This window comes from Netta rufina (assembly GCF_964035555.1).
Source record: "Netta rufina genome assembly, chromosome: 9".
NCBI lineage: Eukaryota > Metazoa > Chordata > Aves > Anseriformes > Anatidae > Netta > Netta rufina.
This window is the reverse complement of record NC_140132.1, coordinates 20552200-20568997: the sequence shown is the minus strand read 5'-3', so window position 1 is coordinate 20568997 and position 16798 is coordinate 20552200. Positions and strand designations below refer to the sequence as shown.

The 16798-nt window shown below is 35.1% G+C and overlaps 1 protein-coding gene across 1 annotated transcript in view; it reads left to right on the top strand.

The window, feature by feature from the left end:
- Nucleotides 1-16798, top strand: part of NAALADL2 (N-acetylated alpha-linked acidic dipeptidase like 2) — a gene marked incomplete at both ends in the record, with an annotated part of 316258 nt that overhangs the window by 197394 nt on the left and 102066 nt on the right. The window contains 2 exons of the mRNA XM_084291754.1: nt 10150-10293; nt 16629-16721. Of these exons, the coding sequence (XP_084147880.1) occupies nt 10150-10293; nt 16629-16721 (237 nt within the window). The remainder of the gene's footprint in view (nt 1-10149; nt 10294-16628; nt 16722-16798) is intronic.

Genomic DNA, 16798 nt, shown 5'->3' with positions numbered 1-16798 from the left:
ATTCTTTTATTTAAATCAATTGAGATTGGTAACCTTTGGGTTCACCAACTTAGGAGTTCCCTTTTGTATCAAAGCAGCTCAAGTATTTTATTTTAACTTATCCAATAAAGAATTGAAAAGATTTTTTTTTCAGACTGTTCATTTCTTAAGAACCTGAGATCACAAAATTCCACTAAAAGGTTACTGCTGAATGAATACATTAGTTCATACATAACTAAGTTTTTTACTAAGTGAAATGGAGGTTAAAAACTACCAAAAAAAAAAAAAAAAAAAAAGTGCAGTGACTGTGTGATAACTCTGGAAAAAAAAAAGTTTAAAAACAAACAAAGGTATTTTTTTCTAAAGGGTAAGTGTACAATGAAGGTAATTTACAGCTGTGGAAAAACAAACTGTAGCTGGAAGTCGCATGGCAAATAAGATTTGGGTACATATTGTTTTATACCTGTGAAGGTTTCTTTAAATTGGGTAGGAAATATATTTTATGCAGAAATATAATAGTCATCAGTAAGGAGTTGCTGTAATTCAGAGAAGGCAAATGTCAAATGATCTCTGACTTTTGGTATAAATTTCAAAATATGATTTAGATGATCAAAAGGGATACTTTCCATTTAAATTGGATTTAAGTAATAATTCAGGCTGGTTACAATATTCTTATTTTCTACATACTTTTAAAAGATATTTTTGACAGTAAATAATCTTCATTATATTTGTGTAATTGCTGATTTTAATTATTAAATACTTACTTTGAAAAATAAGACCAACTGGCATTCTTCAAAACCATGTGTAAGAATTTCTATTTATCATTGCCTTACAATTTAAAACAAGGATTAAATATTATATTCTGAAATGATGCTGCTACTCTACCCATCTTACCAAAACTTTTTTTTTTCAAGAATAGCCCCATTTTATGTATATATATATATATATATATTTTTTTTTTTTTCTTTTGTGATGATCTTATTTTCTTTTGATCTCGCTAACTCCAATTGTCTTTGAATTACAGGGGTTTTAGCCTAAATATTAACTAGCTTCTTACCTCTGGTATTGCAACAAATTCAATCATTTTGCATGCTTATCTTGTGTTCCACAAGCTCAGTTGTGTAAGTTACCTTAGTAAGGATGCAAAGCTTTTTGCAAGAGGTGGTTCAGGAATTACACAGGGCCAAGGACTCCTTCATCCAAAGTTTTGGATTAATACTCACATATAATGTGATCTTGTGCACACAGTAAAATCCAGTTCTCTTGGGTATGTGTAACAGGCTTCCGAAGCTGAATTCAGCAGTTACGGTAGTCAGCATGAACACATTCAATGTTTCAAATACTTAAGCAACTTATTAAGTAAATTAAATACCAGTATTTGCATCTCTTAGGAGCACTGTAAATAGATTATAGCTTGTTTGTCTCTGTTCTGTAATCCAAGAAACAAAACAATACATGCAACAAGGATTTCCATAGATTCAAAATTTTGGGATTTTCTGAGCATAGCTCTTCCTTTCACTCTGTAGTAGAAACTGGATTAATGACAGGTCTTGAGAACATCTATATCTTCATTCTGGAAAACTGTCATTTGTGCCTGACTTGCCAGGATTTTTACCTTCAGTAACTGTAATCAACTTATTACTGGTACATGAGCAAATGTATCCATTGTAGCTAATCTTGCAAGTGAAAGATAAATGAATTTAAAATGAATTCGGAACTTGGAATACTTCCATTCCAATCTGTCTTTTTAAAATTGTTGATTCCTCTTCTCTGTATTTAAGGATAGTTCTCTTTAAATTTGGTGCAAGCCCTTTCGAATCAGATATATCCAGATAGAGGTTTGGTTTTCGTTTGTTTGGAAAACTTTTCTTAATTGGTGGGGAGGGTCAAGTGCTGGAAGAGGTTGCCCAGAGAGGTTTGGAGTTTCTGTGCTTGGAGTTGTTTGAAAGCTGACTGGGCGGTGTCCTGGGCAGCCTGCCCTGGGTGGCTCTGCTTGGCCTCGGTGATCTCCCCAGGTCCCTTCCAGCCTCAGCTGTTCTGTGGTTCTGCCATTGTCCAGACTCCTTTCTTTGTTTAGGGACCACTAAGAGCCTTCGTATAAGATCTGTACAGTGCCCTCTGTTTATGTTTCAGTCTTTTCTGGTAATTTTATATGAGACTATTATCTTTTCCGTCGGGGATTATTTTCATAAGTTTTGCAGATGATGGCATATTTGCAGTTCAGAGTGCCAGGATGGAAACTCGCTAATTTCTCTGAGGAGAAGCCTAACAGATGGCAGTCAAAGGAGAAAGTAAGGGGATTTGTCTTACTATTTTTCTCACAACTGAAATGCTAACTAAGTATCTAGAGTTACGAATGAAGAACTTCAGAACTATTTTGCTGATAAAAAACAAATGTGGTCGGGTGGGGCCACAGAGCCATGCGGGATGTGAAAAGAAAGCAACGTAGGCCATCCTGATCTGACATTCATTAGCACAGTATGGAGATGGAGGAGAAAAAAATTAAACCCAGCTGTGTACCTTAATGCCAGAATGCAGCCTGAATGGTTACTTTCAGTCAGAATAGCCATACAGAATAAATGTAAATACCTCACACACCACTCCAGAAATGTTCCAAAATACCTAATGCTAAAATCTAATCACTACGGAGGTATTAGTCAACAAAGCATATGTAAACTCCCATTTTATTACATATTGACAGACACATTGATTTGATAAAACCCTTGTGGGAAAGAAACAAAATATGCACAAAAGGCTGATTCAGTGTGGGCCTTGAGATGCAGTATTTAAACTAGTCCTTGTTCTGACAAAGACGTTCTTGTTGCTTTTGAATCTGATGACATATTTCTGTGCATGGAAGCATCTGTCTGGTAGGATCTGATCTGTGATTAACATCTCATTTCTGATCACTCAGCTATTACATGGTTTTGATAGATTTACCAGTTCTCTTATAAACCTGACCCTAACACAACAACAAAAGCTTTTTTTTCTGTGTGAGGATTGGATTATCAGGATCTATTTTATTAAATGTAAGGTGACATGGTGCTCCTTCACAAGTCAAACTAGAAGTTAAAGGGAAAAAAATGGAGAAAGTTAGAAACCACGTGGTGCTGTTTTGTTTTGTTTTGTTTTGTCTAGTTGTTATTTGTAAAGCTGCAAATAGCTTTTGAACTGATGTACAACTTTACTGTTTCTGTGTCAAGAAACATCATTTCTGTGGTTCAGAGGATGAGGATATCCTGTGTAATTATGGTTTGACAGTACAAGGCTTTAGGAGACTTACCTTTTGGAGGAATTCCTGTCACCTCCTAGTCCTGGTTTACCTCTTTCTCAGCTGATTTATCTGCTGAGAGCACTGCTGTGATACAGGTTAGGGAACTGATCTAGCTTTAAAGCGCTTCAACAAAATTTGTTGATCTGGTTCGTGATATGGCCACTGAAACAATCATGTTGGCACAATTAATGGCACTACTGTGCGAAGAGAAGAATGATTCAAAAGCTGTGGGAAAAGGGGGAGACTTCAGAACCCCTTGATGACCCCATATGTCATCACGACAAAGTCAAAATGTGACTTTTCATAGCTTCAAACAAATATGGACGAATAAATCAGAGATATATATTATTGTAAGAGAAGCATAGCATAGCTACCTGCTATACTGCAGGTAGCATACACAGTTTTACTTCATGTTGTTGACCAAATATATACAGACAACAGGCGATTCTGAATCATTGCAGTGTTAGCTGCATGCTATAAACAAAGTAGCTGGTATGCTATACCTGTCACTTTCAGTGCTTTCTTAGTGATTTCCTATTTCCATTCCATTCCTTGCAGAATGTTACAGGCCTTTTATTATTTTTAATAATAATAAATCTTATTATTGTGGGTAAACAAGACTCCATGCTTGTTTTTAGCCAGAGCAGTCATTTTAAGGATAGTATATGTAACCTGCTGTATATTTTAGCTGATGCAAACATCACTTTAACAAGGGAGTTATTTCACTACTTGTAGTCCTGATCATCACTGAAGAGAAGGAAATCTGCATCTCATTTCCATGTTTGGTATTTTTTTCTTCTATAGTGGCCATCACCAGTGTAAAAGAACAAGGTTTATTTCATGAAGGAGCAAGCTATTGGGTCAGTCCATTAACTCTTGAGAGATCCTGAAGTTGCTTACATCTTGAAGTGGTGAAATGATTCGTATAGGAAGTGCTTTGTGTCTTATCTGTTAGTGTGACTTCACAGTTCCACTACCAAGTCAATGCACGCACTTAGTGGCTACCTGGATCCCTGGAGGAAGCTTTGGTTATGCTGGATTCTTCTGGGCAAATGTAAAGTACACTGACTGATACCAGTTACTCCTTATTCTCATCATTGCATTTCTGTCAGTCTTTTGAAAAGCCCAAGAGGGCTTGTTACTTGCCAAGTACTCTAACTAGCTGTAAACTAGAGGAAAGCTGCTTGCTCGCTCAGAAGACCAGAGCTGCTTCATTATTGTCACTGCGGGTTTTCTCACTATGGACTGCTGCCAGACAGGAAAAGGAAACCAGTATCAAAAACTGTGTAAGGTTTGGCTAGAATATGCCAATGCAGTTAGAAAAGGCAGTTCTAAAAGATATTATAACATTTGTTTTAAAAGAAACACTTCTTACCTTGCGGGTACACAGCATTATGGAAGTGAATGTAAGGTACTGCTGGTCAAGAACAGCATCTCTATAAACTATATTCTATGCTATGAAGTTCGTAATGGGTTTCATGCCACTTACATAGTACCTTACCCATTGCATACTTTGATTTTTTCAAAATTCTTGATTTCAAAAAGTACTTAAAGGAACGATCCAGCCTTGCAGTAGCAGAATGAGGGATCCAAAGTCTGCTGTGTCCGTTCCAAAAGAGCAGGCCAGATTCACCTGTAGGAGAGCCACAGTTGAGGGTGTAAACATGAGCCAGGGTTGTAGCCAACCTGTTCCATATGGACAGAAGGGATGTACCCAAGTATCTCTCAGTCACAGACCAAAGTGTGTTCTTTTCAGTGAAACTGGTAACAAATTCCATAACTTGTTTGGGACTTAGATTCAAAATGTTTTGCATTTCAGTTTTAAAAGCTTCCACTGTTGATTTGTGTTCTCTCGTACACACACACACACACACGCTTCTTTACAGATTCTAGTTCAAGAATAGTTGTAACAGTATAGTTAATAGCCTGGGAAATATTTTCTGGGAACAAATAAGTACGTTTCAAACGTGGACTTGAAGATATGCAAGTTTTACCTTAAGAGAATGATTTTTTAAAATAATGAGAAGCAGAAGTATATGTCTGATACTAACACTTACATGCAGTAATTCTCCCTTTCTGTTTTCTGTTGTTACTATGATATAAGAATATGCTTTAGCTGCTTTTAATATGTGGAAGAATTGTTCTTCCCTTTTCAAGACTTAGTGGTGACACCACTTCAGGACGTGTGAAAGGAAAAAAATTACTTCCATGTCAACGGGTTTAAAAGAAATGTTATATAATTTTGCTATATTTTGGCCACTTACTTGTCATTTTAATGATTAGCCACTATAACAAGCTAAGTGGAAAGGGGTATTCAAAGTGATGAGAGCATTGTTAAAAAAATGTGTTTGTTTTTTTTTTGTTTGTTTGTTTGTTTGTTTTTGTTTTTGTTTTTTTTGTATTCTTGCCATATTTATTAAATATTTTTAGAAGGGAATGGGGAGTAATAAGATGGTTTTGCGTCAATGTGTCAAAGCAGTTTTGCTTTTGCAAAATAAATTGAATCAAAAAGCAACACATTTATCTTAACGAGAAACAAGACTGACAGTACGTTTAAAGTACGTTAAGTAGGCATTAAGACAAAGTGATTTTTAAAGAGACAGGGGAGTAGCTTTTTTCTTTTATATTGATTACACACATGTCCTTGAGAGGAAGGGGAAAAGATGATAGTAGATTCTGAAGGTATGTTTTCTTCTCATATCAGCTGTAAAATTTGTAGTTTTATTTTTAAGGACAACACAAATCTATTCAAGGAGACAGTCTTGGGTAATATATACCCAGATTAGCATCCACTCCATTGATTAAATGTTATGTAAACAGAATACAGTGCATATGCTTTAAGTAAAGTAACATCTGTATGTTGTTTTCTTTTTGTAAGTATTGATACATATATTGTTTTTTTAACTGTTGGGAGTTTATCTCAGGTTGTGTCATACATTTTTCTTTTAAATTCCTTAACTTTTTACATGATAAGAATGTGAAAGCTTTTCAAGTGTTTTTAAACAAACCTGTTTGTCCATCACCAGCGTGAACAAACATTTTAAAATGTTTTTCAGATGCTCTCTGAATACTCTCAGTAACTTGTTTTCTTTCTGGCTGATCCTGAGTGCACCTACATTTTGTCTTTTCAGTGTATGTGCATATACCTTTCACAGATGCCAACTTTTTTCTCATCCATATCTGAAATCTGTACATAGTTTTAAGCGTTGCCTGTCCATTTGCGAATCACAGAATCATGCATCATGAAATGCAAGCTGCCACAATGCTGTTGTAATTGGCAGAACAGTTCATCATCTCATACTTCATTGCCTGTAAAGCTGCTTTGCAAGTCCTGAGTTGTGGCTGCTGTTAAAGTCCCTGGTTATGGAATTTCAAAGATTTTTATTTTATGTTTTTTACAGAAGAGAGGCAAATGTTTTTCTCTTCTTGCATATTAATACCAATGACTAGTGAAGCAATATACTTTTAAATTGATGTTTTTCACATTGTAGTTCTGGTGGATAATTCACAGAGAACCGGATAAAGACATAACAGGAAAATACTTGTTACCACTTCTACTGCATAGACGTCTACTCAAGGTTGTGCTTGTATCTTGATAACATTTTCCTTCACCAGTTACTTTTCTCATCCATGCAGATACTTTGAGCTTATATCTCACAAGATACCCTCCGGATCTTAAGCTACCCTCCCTCCCATTAATAAAAAAAAAAAACATTCTTATTTCTGCTTTCAGTGTCATAGGGTGATCAGCGCCATTTTTTGTACACATAAGTCAGAATACCAGTTTCCATAAAACATTACTTTCTTTGCTTTAGAGAAATAGAGGAGGAGCTATAAAGTTGACTTTATGTACAGAAAATAATATATGTGACTTTTGATATCCAAACACTGAGCAGATTTGAGTTTTCCCAGATTTTTCTGTACCGAAGTGCTTGGAGGAGAACATCATCATTTTTTTCTGGATTATCATTCTCACTATATCAATTTACAGCAAGAAGGGGCAGCCAGAAATGGTTTATTTTTCCTTCTATGTTCTAAGAGTGAATTTAGAAAGGAGAAAGAAAAAATAAAATCTTATTACTGCACTCAGTGAGTTTGCAAGCTGTAGCAGATGGGAACATTTTTGTGTAAGAGGTTGGACTGGATTTGAATTCTAAAAATATCCTTCAACCCAAACCTGCAATTTGGTATAAGCATGACTATACTCATACTAATGCCATTGGAAAATATACAGAAAGTCATTGGGACTTGCCTTCTGAGAAAGTGGGACTTTGTGGAGCTATTCATTGGAAGACCAAGGTGCAAAAATAGCAGGAGAAAAAAAAAAAGAAAAGCCATCTTTGCTTGCACTGTCAATGATGTGACAGTGCAAGCCTTTTCTAGCAGTATTAATTGGAAGTGTGATGGGCTGTTTTTGTGGTTTTTTTGTGTGTGTGTGTGTTTTTTTTTGTTTGTTTGTTTGTTTTTGATAAGAGAGAGTCATATCTCTATTAGTAGTACTGCTCATGGACAGCATTGCAAACAGCTGTCACTGAAGGTGCAGCAAAATAGCTGCTGCACAGCAGAATTACGATTGACAATAGTGATGCTGTTTTAGTACCTAGAGCCACTGATCAACTGGTGGCATCTCCCTGGAATAAGCACTCCGCAGTCCCTTCAGTTTGGGCATGTGGTTAGATAAACCACAGATAAACCATACGTAAACTGATTTTGCAGGGTAGAATAAAGAGATCATTGTGACTAGCTTTGTGAGATTCAGTGGAAGCCTATTGACTGTTGAATACCTCAGCAAAGCAGTGTGAGGGTTTATACATTCCATGTATAAATGATTCAAATGCTTATGATGTGTCAGTTTTTATGTCTCTGTTTTGGTCGTAGTTCGTACACTATCAAATGTTGACAAAGGGCAGTGCAGAAGATATGCTGGGAATGCATAAATGGCAGATTACCTCTTCCACAGAAATGCATTGAACTGTTCACTCCAGGCAATTGAATGACAGAGCCATCTTATTTGACCAAATGCTCTTTATTCTGTCTTTTATGCTATAATTTATTCTCATAGTGTTCTGTGAAGTCCTGCTTGAAGTTTCTATTCCCAGCATAAAACTGTTTGTCAAATTTCCATTAGGCTTAAGGTGAAAAATTAATGAGCCATTCACTTCAGATATTTCAAAACTAATACTGCTCTATTATTAATGCAGCAGAAAGTCAAAGATGTGGGTATATACAATTATGGTTCAGTGTTCAGTCAGACTTTACTTTTTTGTTCTGTAAATTTTTTGGAGAGATCATTAAAACAGTGTTTCAGGTCATAGAAGGAATTACTGTAATGAATTTTATAAGTAAACTTTTTAGACAGTTTTATTTATTAACTTTTTGTTTTATCAGATTCTGGCAGAGTTACTTTAATAAGCAGATAGTGATGAAATACTGTCCATTTTGTCCAAAGAAAACCTCAACCTGAGTCACTGGAAAAGTAGGAGTATAGTCCTCACTTTCTGTGTCAGAAACTTTCTAAAGATTACCTTTTTTGTGCACCCAAAATAAATTTAAGAATTGATTAGCATATTTTTCTAACTACATTCCAGCATGTTCTCCAGAGTCCTCCTTGAATTAATACCAGTTTTAGGCCTGGCATGGTTGGATTGTTAGATTTGCACATAGTAAGGAAGTCTGCTGCTTAAATCATTTTACTGCTATAAAACAAAATTTTAATTACAAGCGAAATCTCAATTTTAAATTATTCTCAAAGCATTTGCTGAGCTCACTGATCCCGAAAGCACTATGCTCTCCAAGGAGCCTGGCAACCAGCAGAGAAAGGTCAAGTGAGAACCTCACAAAGTTCTTCCAATATGTTAGTTTCCTTGCGAAGTTGAGCTACACTGTTTTGTCCTTGGTACCAGACCAAGCCTACTTGGTCTGGTAACTACTTAAAAAAAGACTGGAAGATTGTGCTTTAACTAGTAGCTCTGGAAATCTCAATTTTTTTTCAGTATGAACTGTGTTTTACTGGGGAGATTGGTCTTGGATCTTTTACTTTTAAGTCCTGATCATGATGCAGATAGCTTAGCTCATATCTCCTAAAAACAAAATACTCTTATGACAGCTAATACATGTCTGGCAAAGAGAAAGTACTCCTTACGTTTTTCTTTAAACTGCTTATTAATATTAATTTCAATGCTTTTTATGAAATAGATCAGACTGAATTCTTTAAAGGGGAGGGTGTGTATTCAGATGTTCAGGCTTCTGGGTATATGCAAGGAAGCACATCTCATCAAGCTGTCATACATCATCAGCACATGTCCTCTGTGGTGTGTTTCTTTTCGGAGTTCTCACAGAAGCTTTTTTGGTGTGATACCCCACCCCTTAAACAGTGTATTGCTAAGTAGCACAACTTTTGTAGTATTTAAACATCTGTAATATTCCAAATCTGCAGCAAAACAAACAACCTTATGTGTAGCAGCATCATTTCATGCAGGTAGATACTTGGATTTGATTTCAGGCAGTTTAAACACCTGCCTTTTCCCAGTACCACTGTATTTGAGACTTGAATTTGAGTTATTGCTGATCAGTAATTCTATTTTTTATGGATTCCTTTAACCAAACACTGATTTCATTTTTTGTTAAGTCACAATCTAATATCTGCTTGAACTCTGACAAGTTTCTTTCTGGCGGAACTATTCCCTACACTTTTTAATGTCTATATGTAATTTTGTTGTATGTGTTCTCGAAGGAATTTTTTTCGGTAAGGTAAGAACAAAATAGTGGCTGATTATCTAAATCCAGATTTCTTGAGCTGTACTGTAGACGTTTGGGTTACTTTATTTTGTTTAGGTCTTACGTAGAAATCTTTAATTGTAATTCACTAAATTGCTGTTTTCTTTTTGTTATTTAAGATGGAAGCTACAGACATCATCGACTGAACCTCACAACACTGTTAGTGCAACCAATTTCTGCAGTACTTGCCAAAAAACTCATTTCTGTACCTGAGAACAGTGTCCGAAAAGATAGGTGTGTCCCCCTTCAACTGCCAAGTACAGGTAATAATTTTTAAATAATTTTTTCTCCTAAAAATGAAATTGTCTTCAGGTATTCCACATTTGTTTTCTCTAACAGTGTATAGCTAAAAGATGTAGCTGATTATGAGTATGCTTTGCTTAGCTGCTTTCTAAAAGAGATTATAAAAAATAAAAATTCTGCTCCCAAAAACTGATAGATGGAAGTTGTGTTAAGGGGTGATAAATATCTGGGAATTATTACAAGAGAGCCATTTAAAAAAAAAAAAAAAAAAAAGTATTCTTTTATCTTTAGCAACCTTACTGTAGTTAGGTCTAACTTTCAGAAATGATCTCATTTGCCAGCTTTCAGCAAATAAGTCAATATCTAGAGTACAAAGTCTTGTTCTTAATGTAAGGCATTAAGCTCTAATTTTTGCTATTGACTAAAGAAATCCCACTGTCTTTAGGTATCTTCACTAGGGAGGTGTTACTAGGGCTGCAGTCCTTTGTTTGTTAGGCCTAGTCGGACTACTTAAACATTAAGGCACCAGGAGCAGTATTGAAGTTATTCTGTCTTTCTGTCTTTTTTCTGTCTCTAAGGTAATGCTATAATTCTAAACAGTGATATGTCTTTCTGTGTTCCTTAATTTGTATCTGCCATAGAATAAACAATGTGTTGTTGTCTGGACCTTCAGGCATCTTTTTGTTCAAATTTCATCAGGAAAACAGTCATCATGATAAGAATGAAATACGTTGAATAGAGCTAGATGTAAAGAAAGAATGCATTCAGCTTATCTCTTCCGAGATAATGCTATTAGCAAAGTCATACAGATTATAGCTTGAATAAACTTACTGCTTTTGTGAGGGGAAAAAAAGTGAGAATAGAGTCTTCCAGCAAAGATGATGCACAGTGTTTCAATGAAGGGAGAAACACTTTCCAGATAACATTCCAGAAGAGATGCATATATAATTAGTAATTCTTTCTTGTTTTTTTTTTTTTTGTTTGTTTGTAATAGTCTATCTTTCACCATTAAAAAAAAAATGCAGAAAAAAATGTGCCTTGTGCCTTTTATTATAGTGCCTGTTTATTTTAATTGATGTAAAGCAATGGTCTTGGAAGGGAAGAGGCAAATTAAAGTAGCCACTTATCCTGCACTAAGTACAGTGATGATAATGGTAAAAGCAAATCTTCAGGGCAACCATTGTACTATCATATATGTGCTGTATCACTTGTTTATTGCTTTTGGAAAGTCACTGTGGAATAGGAATACAATAAAACAAGACATAAAATAGGTTGGTTAATTTTATGACTTGTGTTGACATTTGTAGTTATACATATCAAATGGAAAGGCAGCAAGACCTCGTGCTTCATCGCTTAAGCTGCTGTTATCAGGACAAGCATTGGTCTCCATGTATGGCTGATTAGATATTTTAAAGATGAGCTGATTTTCCCCGCAACCAGTAAACAAGGATGATATAAGCAGGAAAAGGGCTTTTTTGGAAGAACAAGAGCTTAAACATTCCAAGTAGGATGTGTGAAGGTTGCTAATAGCGTATGGGTTTTCAACAGCTGAAATTTGTAATGTAAGGCACGAATGGGCTGGAAAACTCATTTTAGAAAGAGAAAAAGCTCTGTTGAGTCTGTTTCTCAAAAAAAGCTTGCTTGGAGGCTGCAGTATAGAATCACCTAAAGGACAGCTTATTCTACTTTTATGCAGTCTAGCAGTCTAGAAAGAACTAACCCATGTCCTTCTCATTCTGGGTGATCACAACTTGTTTCTGATTTCGTGTAACGCTTCTTAACCACAATAAACCACATGCAAATTTTTATTTTTTACTCTTAATTTATTGAGTAAAGTGGCTTTATAGTAACAAGCCTTGCTTAATTCTCTAATGCATTTATGATATATTGTGCTTTGAAATAATTCTATATACTGGAACATATAGTTTGCTGAAGTGCTCAGTAGCAGCCTTAATAGTAGAGATAAAAGACTGATTTCATGATAAGAAATCTTGTATAACTATCTAATAATAATAACTAAAGAGAATATGCCGAACAGAGGCATATGAGAACAGTGAAGGCTCAATTTGCAGTCTTCCTGTTGATTGGAAGAAGCTTAAGAGAAAGATTTCACTTCTGACGTAGAATTCATCATTTATCTGTCAAAAGAGATGAATGTGCAATTCAAATGATTGGTTGGCTAAAAATTTGTTAGAATAAAATTATCATCATTCTCTCATCAGTATGTTTCAAAAAGCTGAGCAGCAGATTCATCAGTAATGATTAAACATTTATATATAGTTTTCTCACATTGCCTCTTTATTCCCTTAGCCTTGCAGTTTTCAAGAGACATAATGTGACAGAGGGAGTGGAAGGGTATGGAGAGAGACATCTGAGATATATGGGATACTTAGAACCTAGACAGTGTAGAGTGGGAACTGAAGTTAGTTGTTAGTTTTGTGGTAGTTGAAGTTGGTAATTAGATTTGCTTTTTCTTTATTATGGTGTATCATCATTAATCCCCACTAATATAAAATTATGTGCTCCCATTAACTTTTTCAAAAAATGGGCAATTAGAGTATTTTAAGTATTAAGTGCTTTTCTTCATTTAAAGACCTATACTTGAACCTAATTGATAATCAATTTAAAATAGAAGTAGAAAAAATTTGGTACTCAAAATGACTTGTGATGAAATACTATGGACTATCTAAAATACGTTTTTCAAAATCAAGTAAGATTTCAAAAACATAATAACTATACAGTCTAATATGGCAGTAGTTTGGAATTTACTCAGATTCTCTAGAAACTGTCTAATGAAAACGAAGCACTTTTCCAGATGATTGGAAAATCTACTGGTATATAAACATTTTAACGTATTTGCATCAAATGGTCTTTTTAACAGGATATTCTAAATGTTATGTACAAGTTCACATTATTCTGTACAGTACCACCAATAAAATAAAAGAAATCTGTAATCTATTTGATTATCCATTATAGGTAAATCAGTTATGGTGTTTCTGAATTTGAGTGTTGTTAGTTCTTAGTGTTACATCATGCTCTGTGATACTTGATATTACCTTAAAGCCTCAGGTCTTGGAGCAAGTAGCTTTATGAAAACTGTAGCTTTTGTTATTAAGCAAATTATTAGCCTTCAGGGAGGCCTGAAAAGCTTGGTAGTGTGTGCCCAGAAAGTTGGCACTTGAGTTATTAGAGCTTGACATAAAGGTTTTTAATGACTTGAAAAAGAAACATGTTGAATGTAATTTTATCCTAACTACCCCAGGTGAATTTGTGCGCCCTAAAATAACGTGGCTCTGGAAGTTTGGTGATGTTTCAATGTGTTACTTTAATTGTGATTTCAAAATGACGTATTTTTATTCAGGTGTGGTTTGTGCTGATTTCAGCAGGTTTTATATACGTGTTAAAAACTGACTTGGAATTATTCTATATAGTTTGTTTCCTTGGTATTCTGAAACAACTTTTGTTTGTATCATCTAAGAATTATGCTTTTGGAATACCTGAATTCAGTTAGTATTTAATGCTTCTGCACTTGAGTAAAATGTGCATATGGGCAAATTTTTATGTGTTTATAGCAAAAGTTTGGTCAAATGAGTTCAGTTTTCAAACCTGAGTGACTAATGAAGCTTTTTAAAATCCAGTACTACAAGAACGATCAGACAAGAGGTTGATATAAGTGCGTAGCATGAGCAAGATTCAGAAATTTAACTAATTTGTTTGAAAGTTAATCTCAAGCTCACTTACTTCTATGTTGGTATATGTGTGGGATAAAGTTTAAAAGAAAAAAAAAGCAGAACTTATTTGTTAGACTACTTAGTTTAAGCTCCTCTGTAGTTCTAAAACTGTGAGTCAAATGAGAGAGAAGTAACCATGATTTTTTTTAAATAGGTAATTTGGAGAGAAGATAGTCATTTGCCCAGAGATAATGTACAGATTTCAAGTTAAAGAAATAGATCAAAAATACTGACGAAATATAAATACTTTTCTGTGCTTCTACTTCAGTCATAGCTTTTGGTTTACATAAACTCAAAGTGAATAGTCTTAAGCAAAAGTCTCCTCATAGTTTTCCAGAGAATACAGAAAAAAGAAAAAAAATGTCAATACCTTTAAAATACGGCATTAGGGAAGTGATGTTTGTTGTCAGCACTGTCAAAAGGGGATTAAATTTCACTTCTGCTGTATTCTCCAAAGAGTGCTTTCAGCCTTTTCATCCGGTGGTACTGAGCCTTTAAGCCGAAGTCACTTTAAGCTGACTAGTGTATTACATGACTATTAACTTCGCTATCTGATTCCACAATATGTGTATTGCCAGGACATAATTTTCTATTTCTTCTTTGTCAGTTGAACACTGCATAGCTGGTGTTGATTAAGGAAAGACAACTTTGCCATTTGTCTTCAAAAGGGTTTATCTTATTTTTCAAATGGGGCCTAAAGAAATACAATGGCTCACATGCCGTGAGCTATTTTCATATTTTTTTAAACAACCGAAAAAGTTAAACAGGTAACAGTACAGTGCTGGAAGCACTCTGGATTAATATTTTTTAATTAAATATTTTAATAAAATTCTATAATAATATCTGTAGATTTATAGAACAATCAATTCATCATCACATGCTGTAAATAGACTTTCCTTTCTGATGTAAGTTACTGTAAAAGTTAATTAGAACTTGAACCCAAACGTATCCATGACAGATCAAAATATTAAGTTGCTGTGATTAATTACTGCAAAGTAATGTGCTGTGGTTTATTTTTAATGAACTGTGGGTGGCTTTCATATTCTTTACTGTTACATTCTAGCAAAGACAGAGTTGTCACATGGAGGCTGTTTCTACTTTTAACAAAGAAGGTTTTGTCTGAGTAAAAAATAAAATAAGTATTCTTGGTACGCTTTTATTTTTTAAACATTTCCTAGCTGTTGTTTTGCTTTTCTCAAATATCAGCGAATAGTGAATGAAAACATACTGAATTTTATGTTAAGAGAATTTTTAAGTAAATTTACCAGCTGAAGTACCAGCAAATGAACCCTGAAGAAAAGTTTCATAGAGATGCATAGTTTTTATTTTACATGTTGCAGTAAACTCCCTGCTTGAGCATTCTACATATCTTGGGAGAGAAATCCCAGAAACAAACTGGTAGCAGCATGTCCTGGGGAGGCCAACAGCTTGGGTGACAGAGAGCAGAGTGGTCCACGGGATAGTTTAATTTTGGTCTGTGGCAGTCAGGATGCAGACACCAAAGGAACGCCAGCCCAAATGTGCCTTGAAACACAGGTCTGCCATGGGGCTGGGGACGTGCTCTGGATATAGGGACTCCCCAAAGGACTGGGAGGACTCAGTGCCTGTTGTCAGACCACCGCTAGCATTTAAGTTAGAGCACTTTAACACGGTTTTGCTTTTCTCAGATAGAAGTTATGACCTTTCAGATGAGATGAATATTAATACAGTCTATTATAATGCAAACAAAGCGTTTGAAAGGTATCTGCAGTTCCCTGTAGTTAGATGCTTTGTTGCCTTGCCACAAACTCCAGGAGTTAGAGTGGCTAGCGTGTCCCACCTGGGGGATGGAAGGAACAGCAGGAACTCGCAACAAAGAACTGTATGTTTTTTAAAACTATATTAACTCAGATATTTACTTTTCTCTGGCTAAATCCTGTGCCACAGTCTTAACTGGCGTAGCTATTTTGGCAAGTCTTATATATTGGCAGCTTCTGGAATCTTTTGCCCGTGTATTTACACCATTTCCTCACTGATACCAGCTAAGCTGTCTGTTGGCATAAATTCAGAAGTACATCACCAAAGGCTATGCTGCTATAGTGATTAGTAATGCTAAGGTGTAACTTTTCCTTTCTAATTTAGCACACAGTTCTTGATGTTCTTGCTATTTTTTTGTTTGTTTGCTCATTTGTTTATTTACATAATAATGTAATGTAAACCAGGTATAATTCTATGGATGTTATAGAAAGACTGACTTGGGTGGGGGCTTAGGTTAGAGAAACCTATGAAGATTAAGACAACTTTCCTTATCATAGGATTTTGTAAATCCTACTTTTTTGTTGTTGTTGTTTGTTACTACTGTGTCCTGGCAGCATTTATTGGGTGAACTGAATGTTCTTTTTCCTCAAGGAGCAGAAACATCTTTTGAGACTCCAGGTTTAATCCTCACTGCTAAAATGTGTCTAAGAAAATATTGTATTATGTCATGTTTTAATCTTTTATCCCTCTTCATTACCTTTTTTCTTTGTTGTCTCTTTTTTGTTGTTGGAGAGATTTATATCTGTGGTCTGTGGATTTCTTGCTTGAATAAACAACAGTTTAACATTTGCTTAGTTGTTGTTTTTTATTATTTTATCTTTTAACAGAGAAAAAAATAATCAGTCTGAATATTCAGTCAGTCACAACATACAGGACAATTTCTAATGTTATTGGATATTTAAAAGGAACTGTGTTTCCTGGTAAGTAGCCCCTTATAATTTCTATTGATTATTTGTTTCACAATGACTGGGACTCATAGCTGGGGTCACGGTTCTAC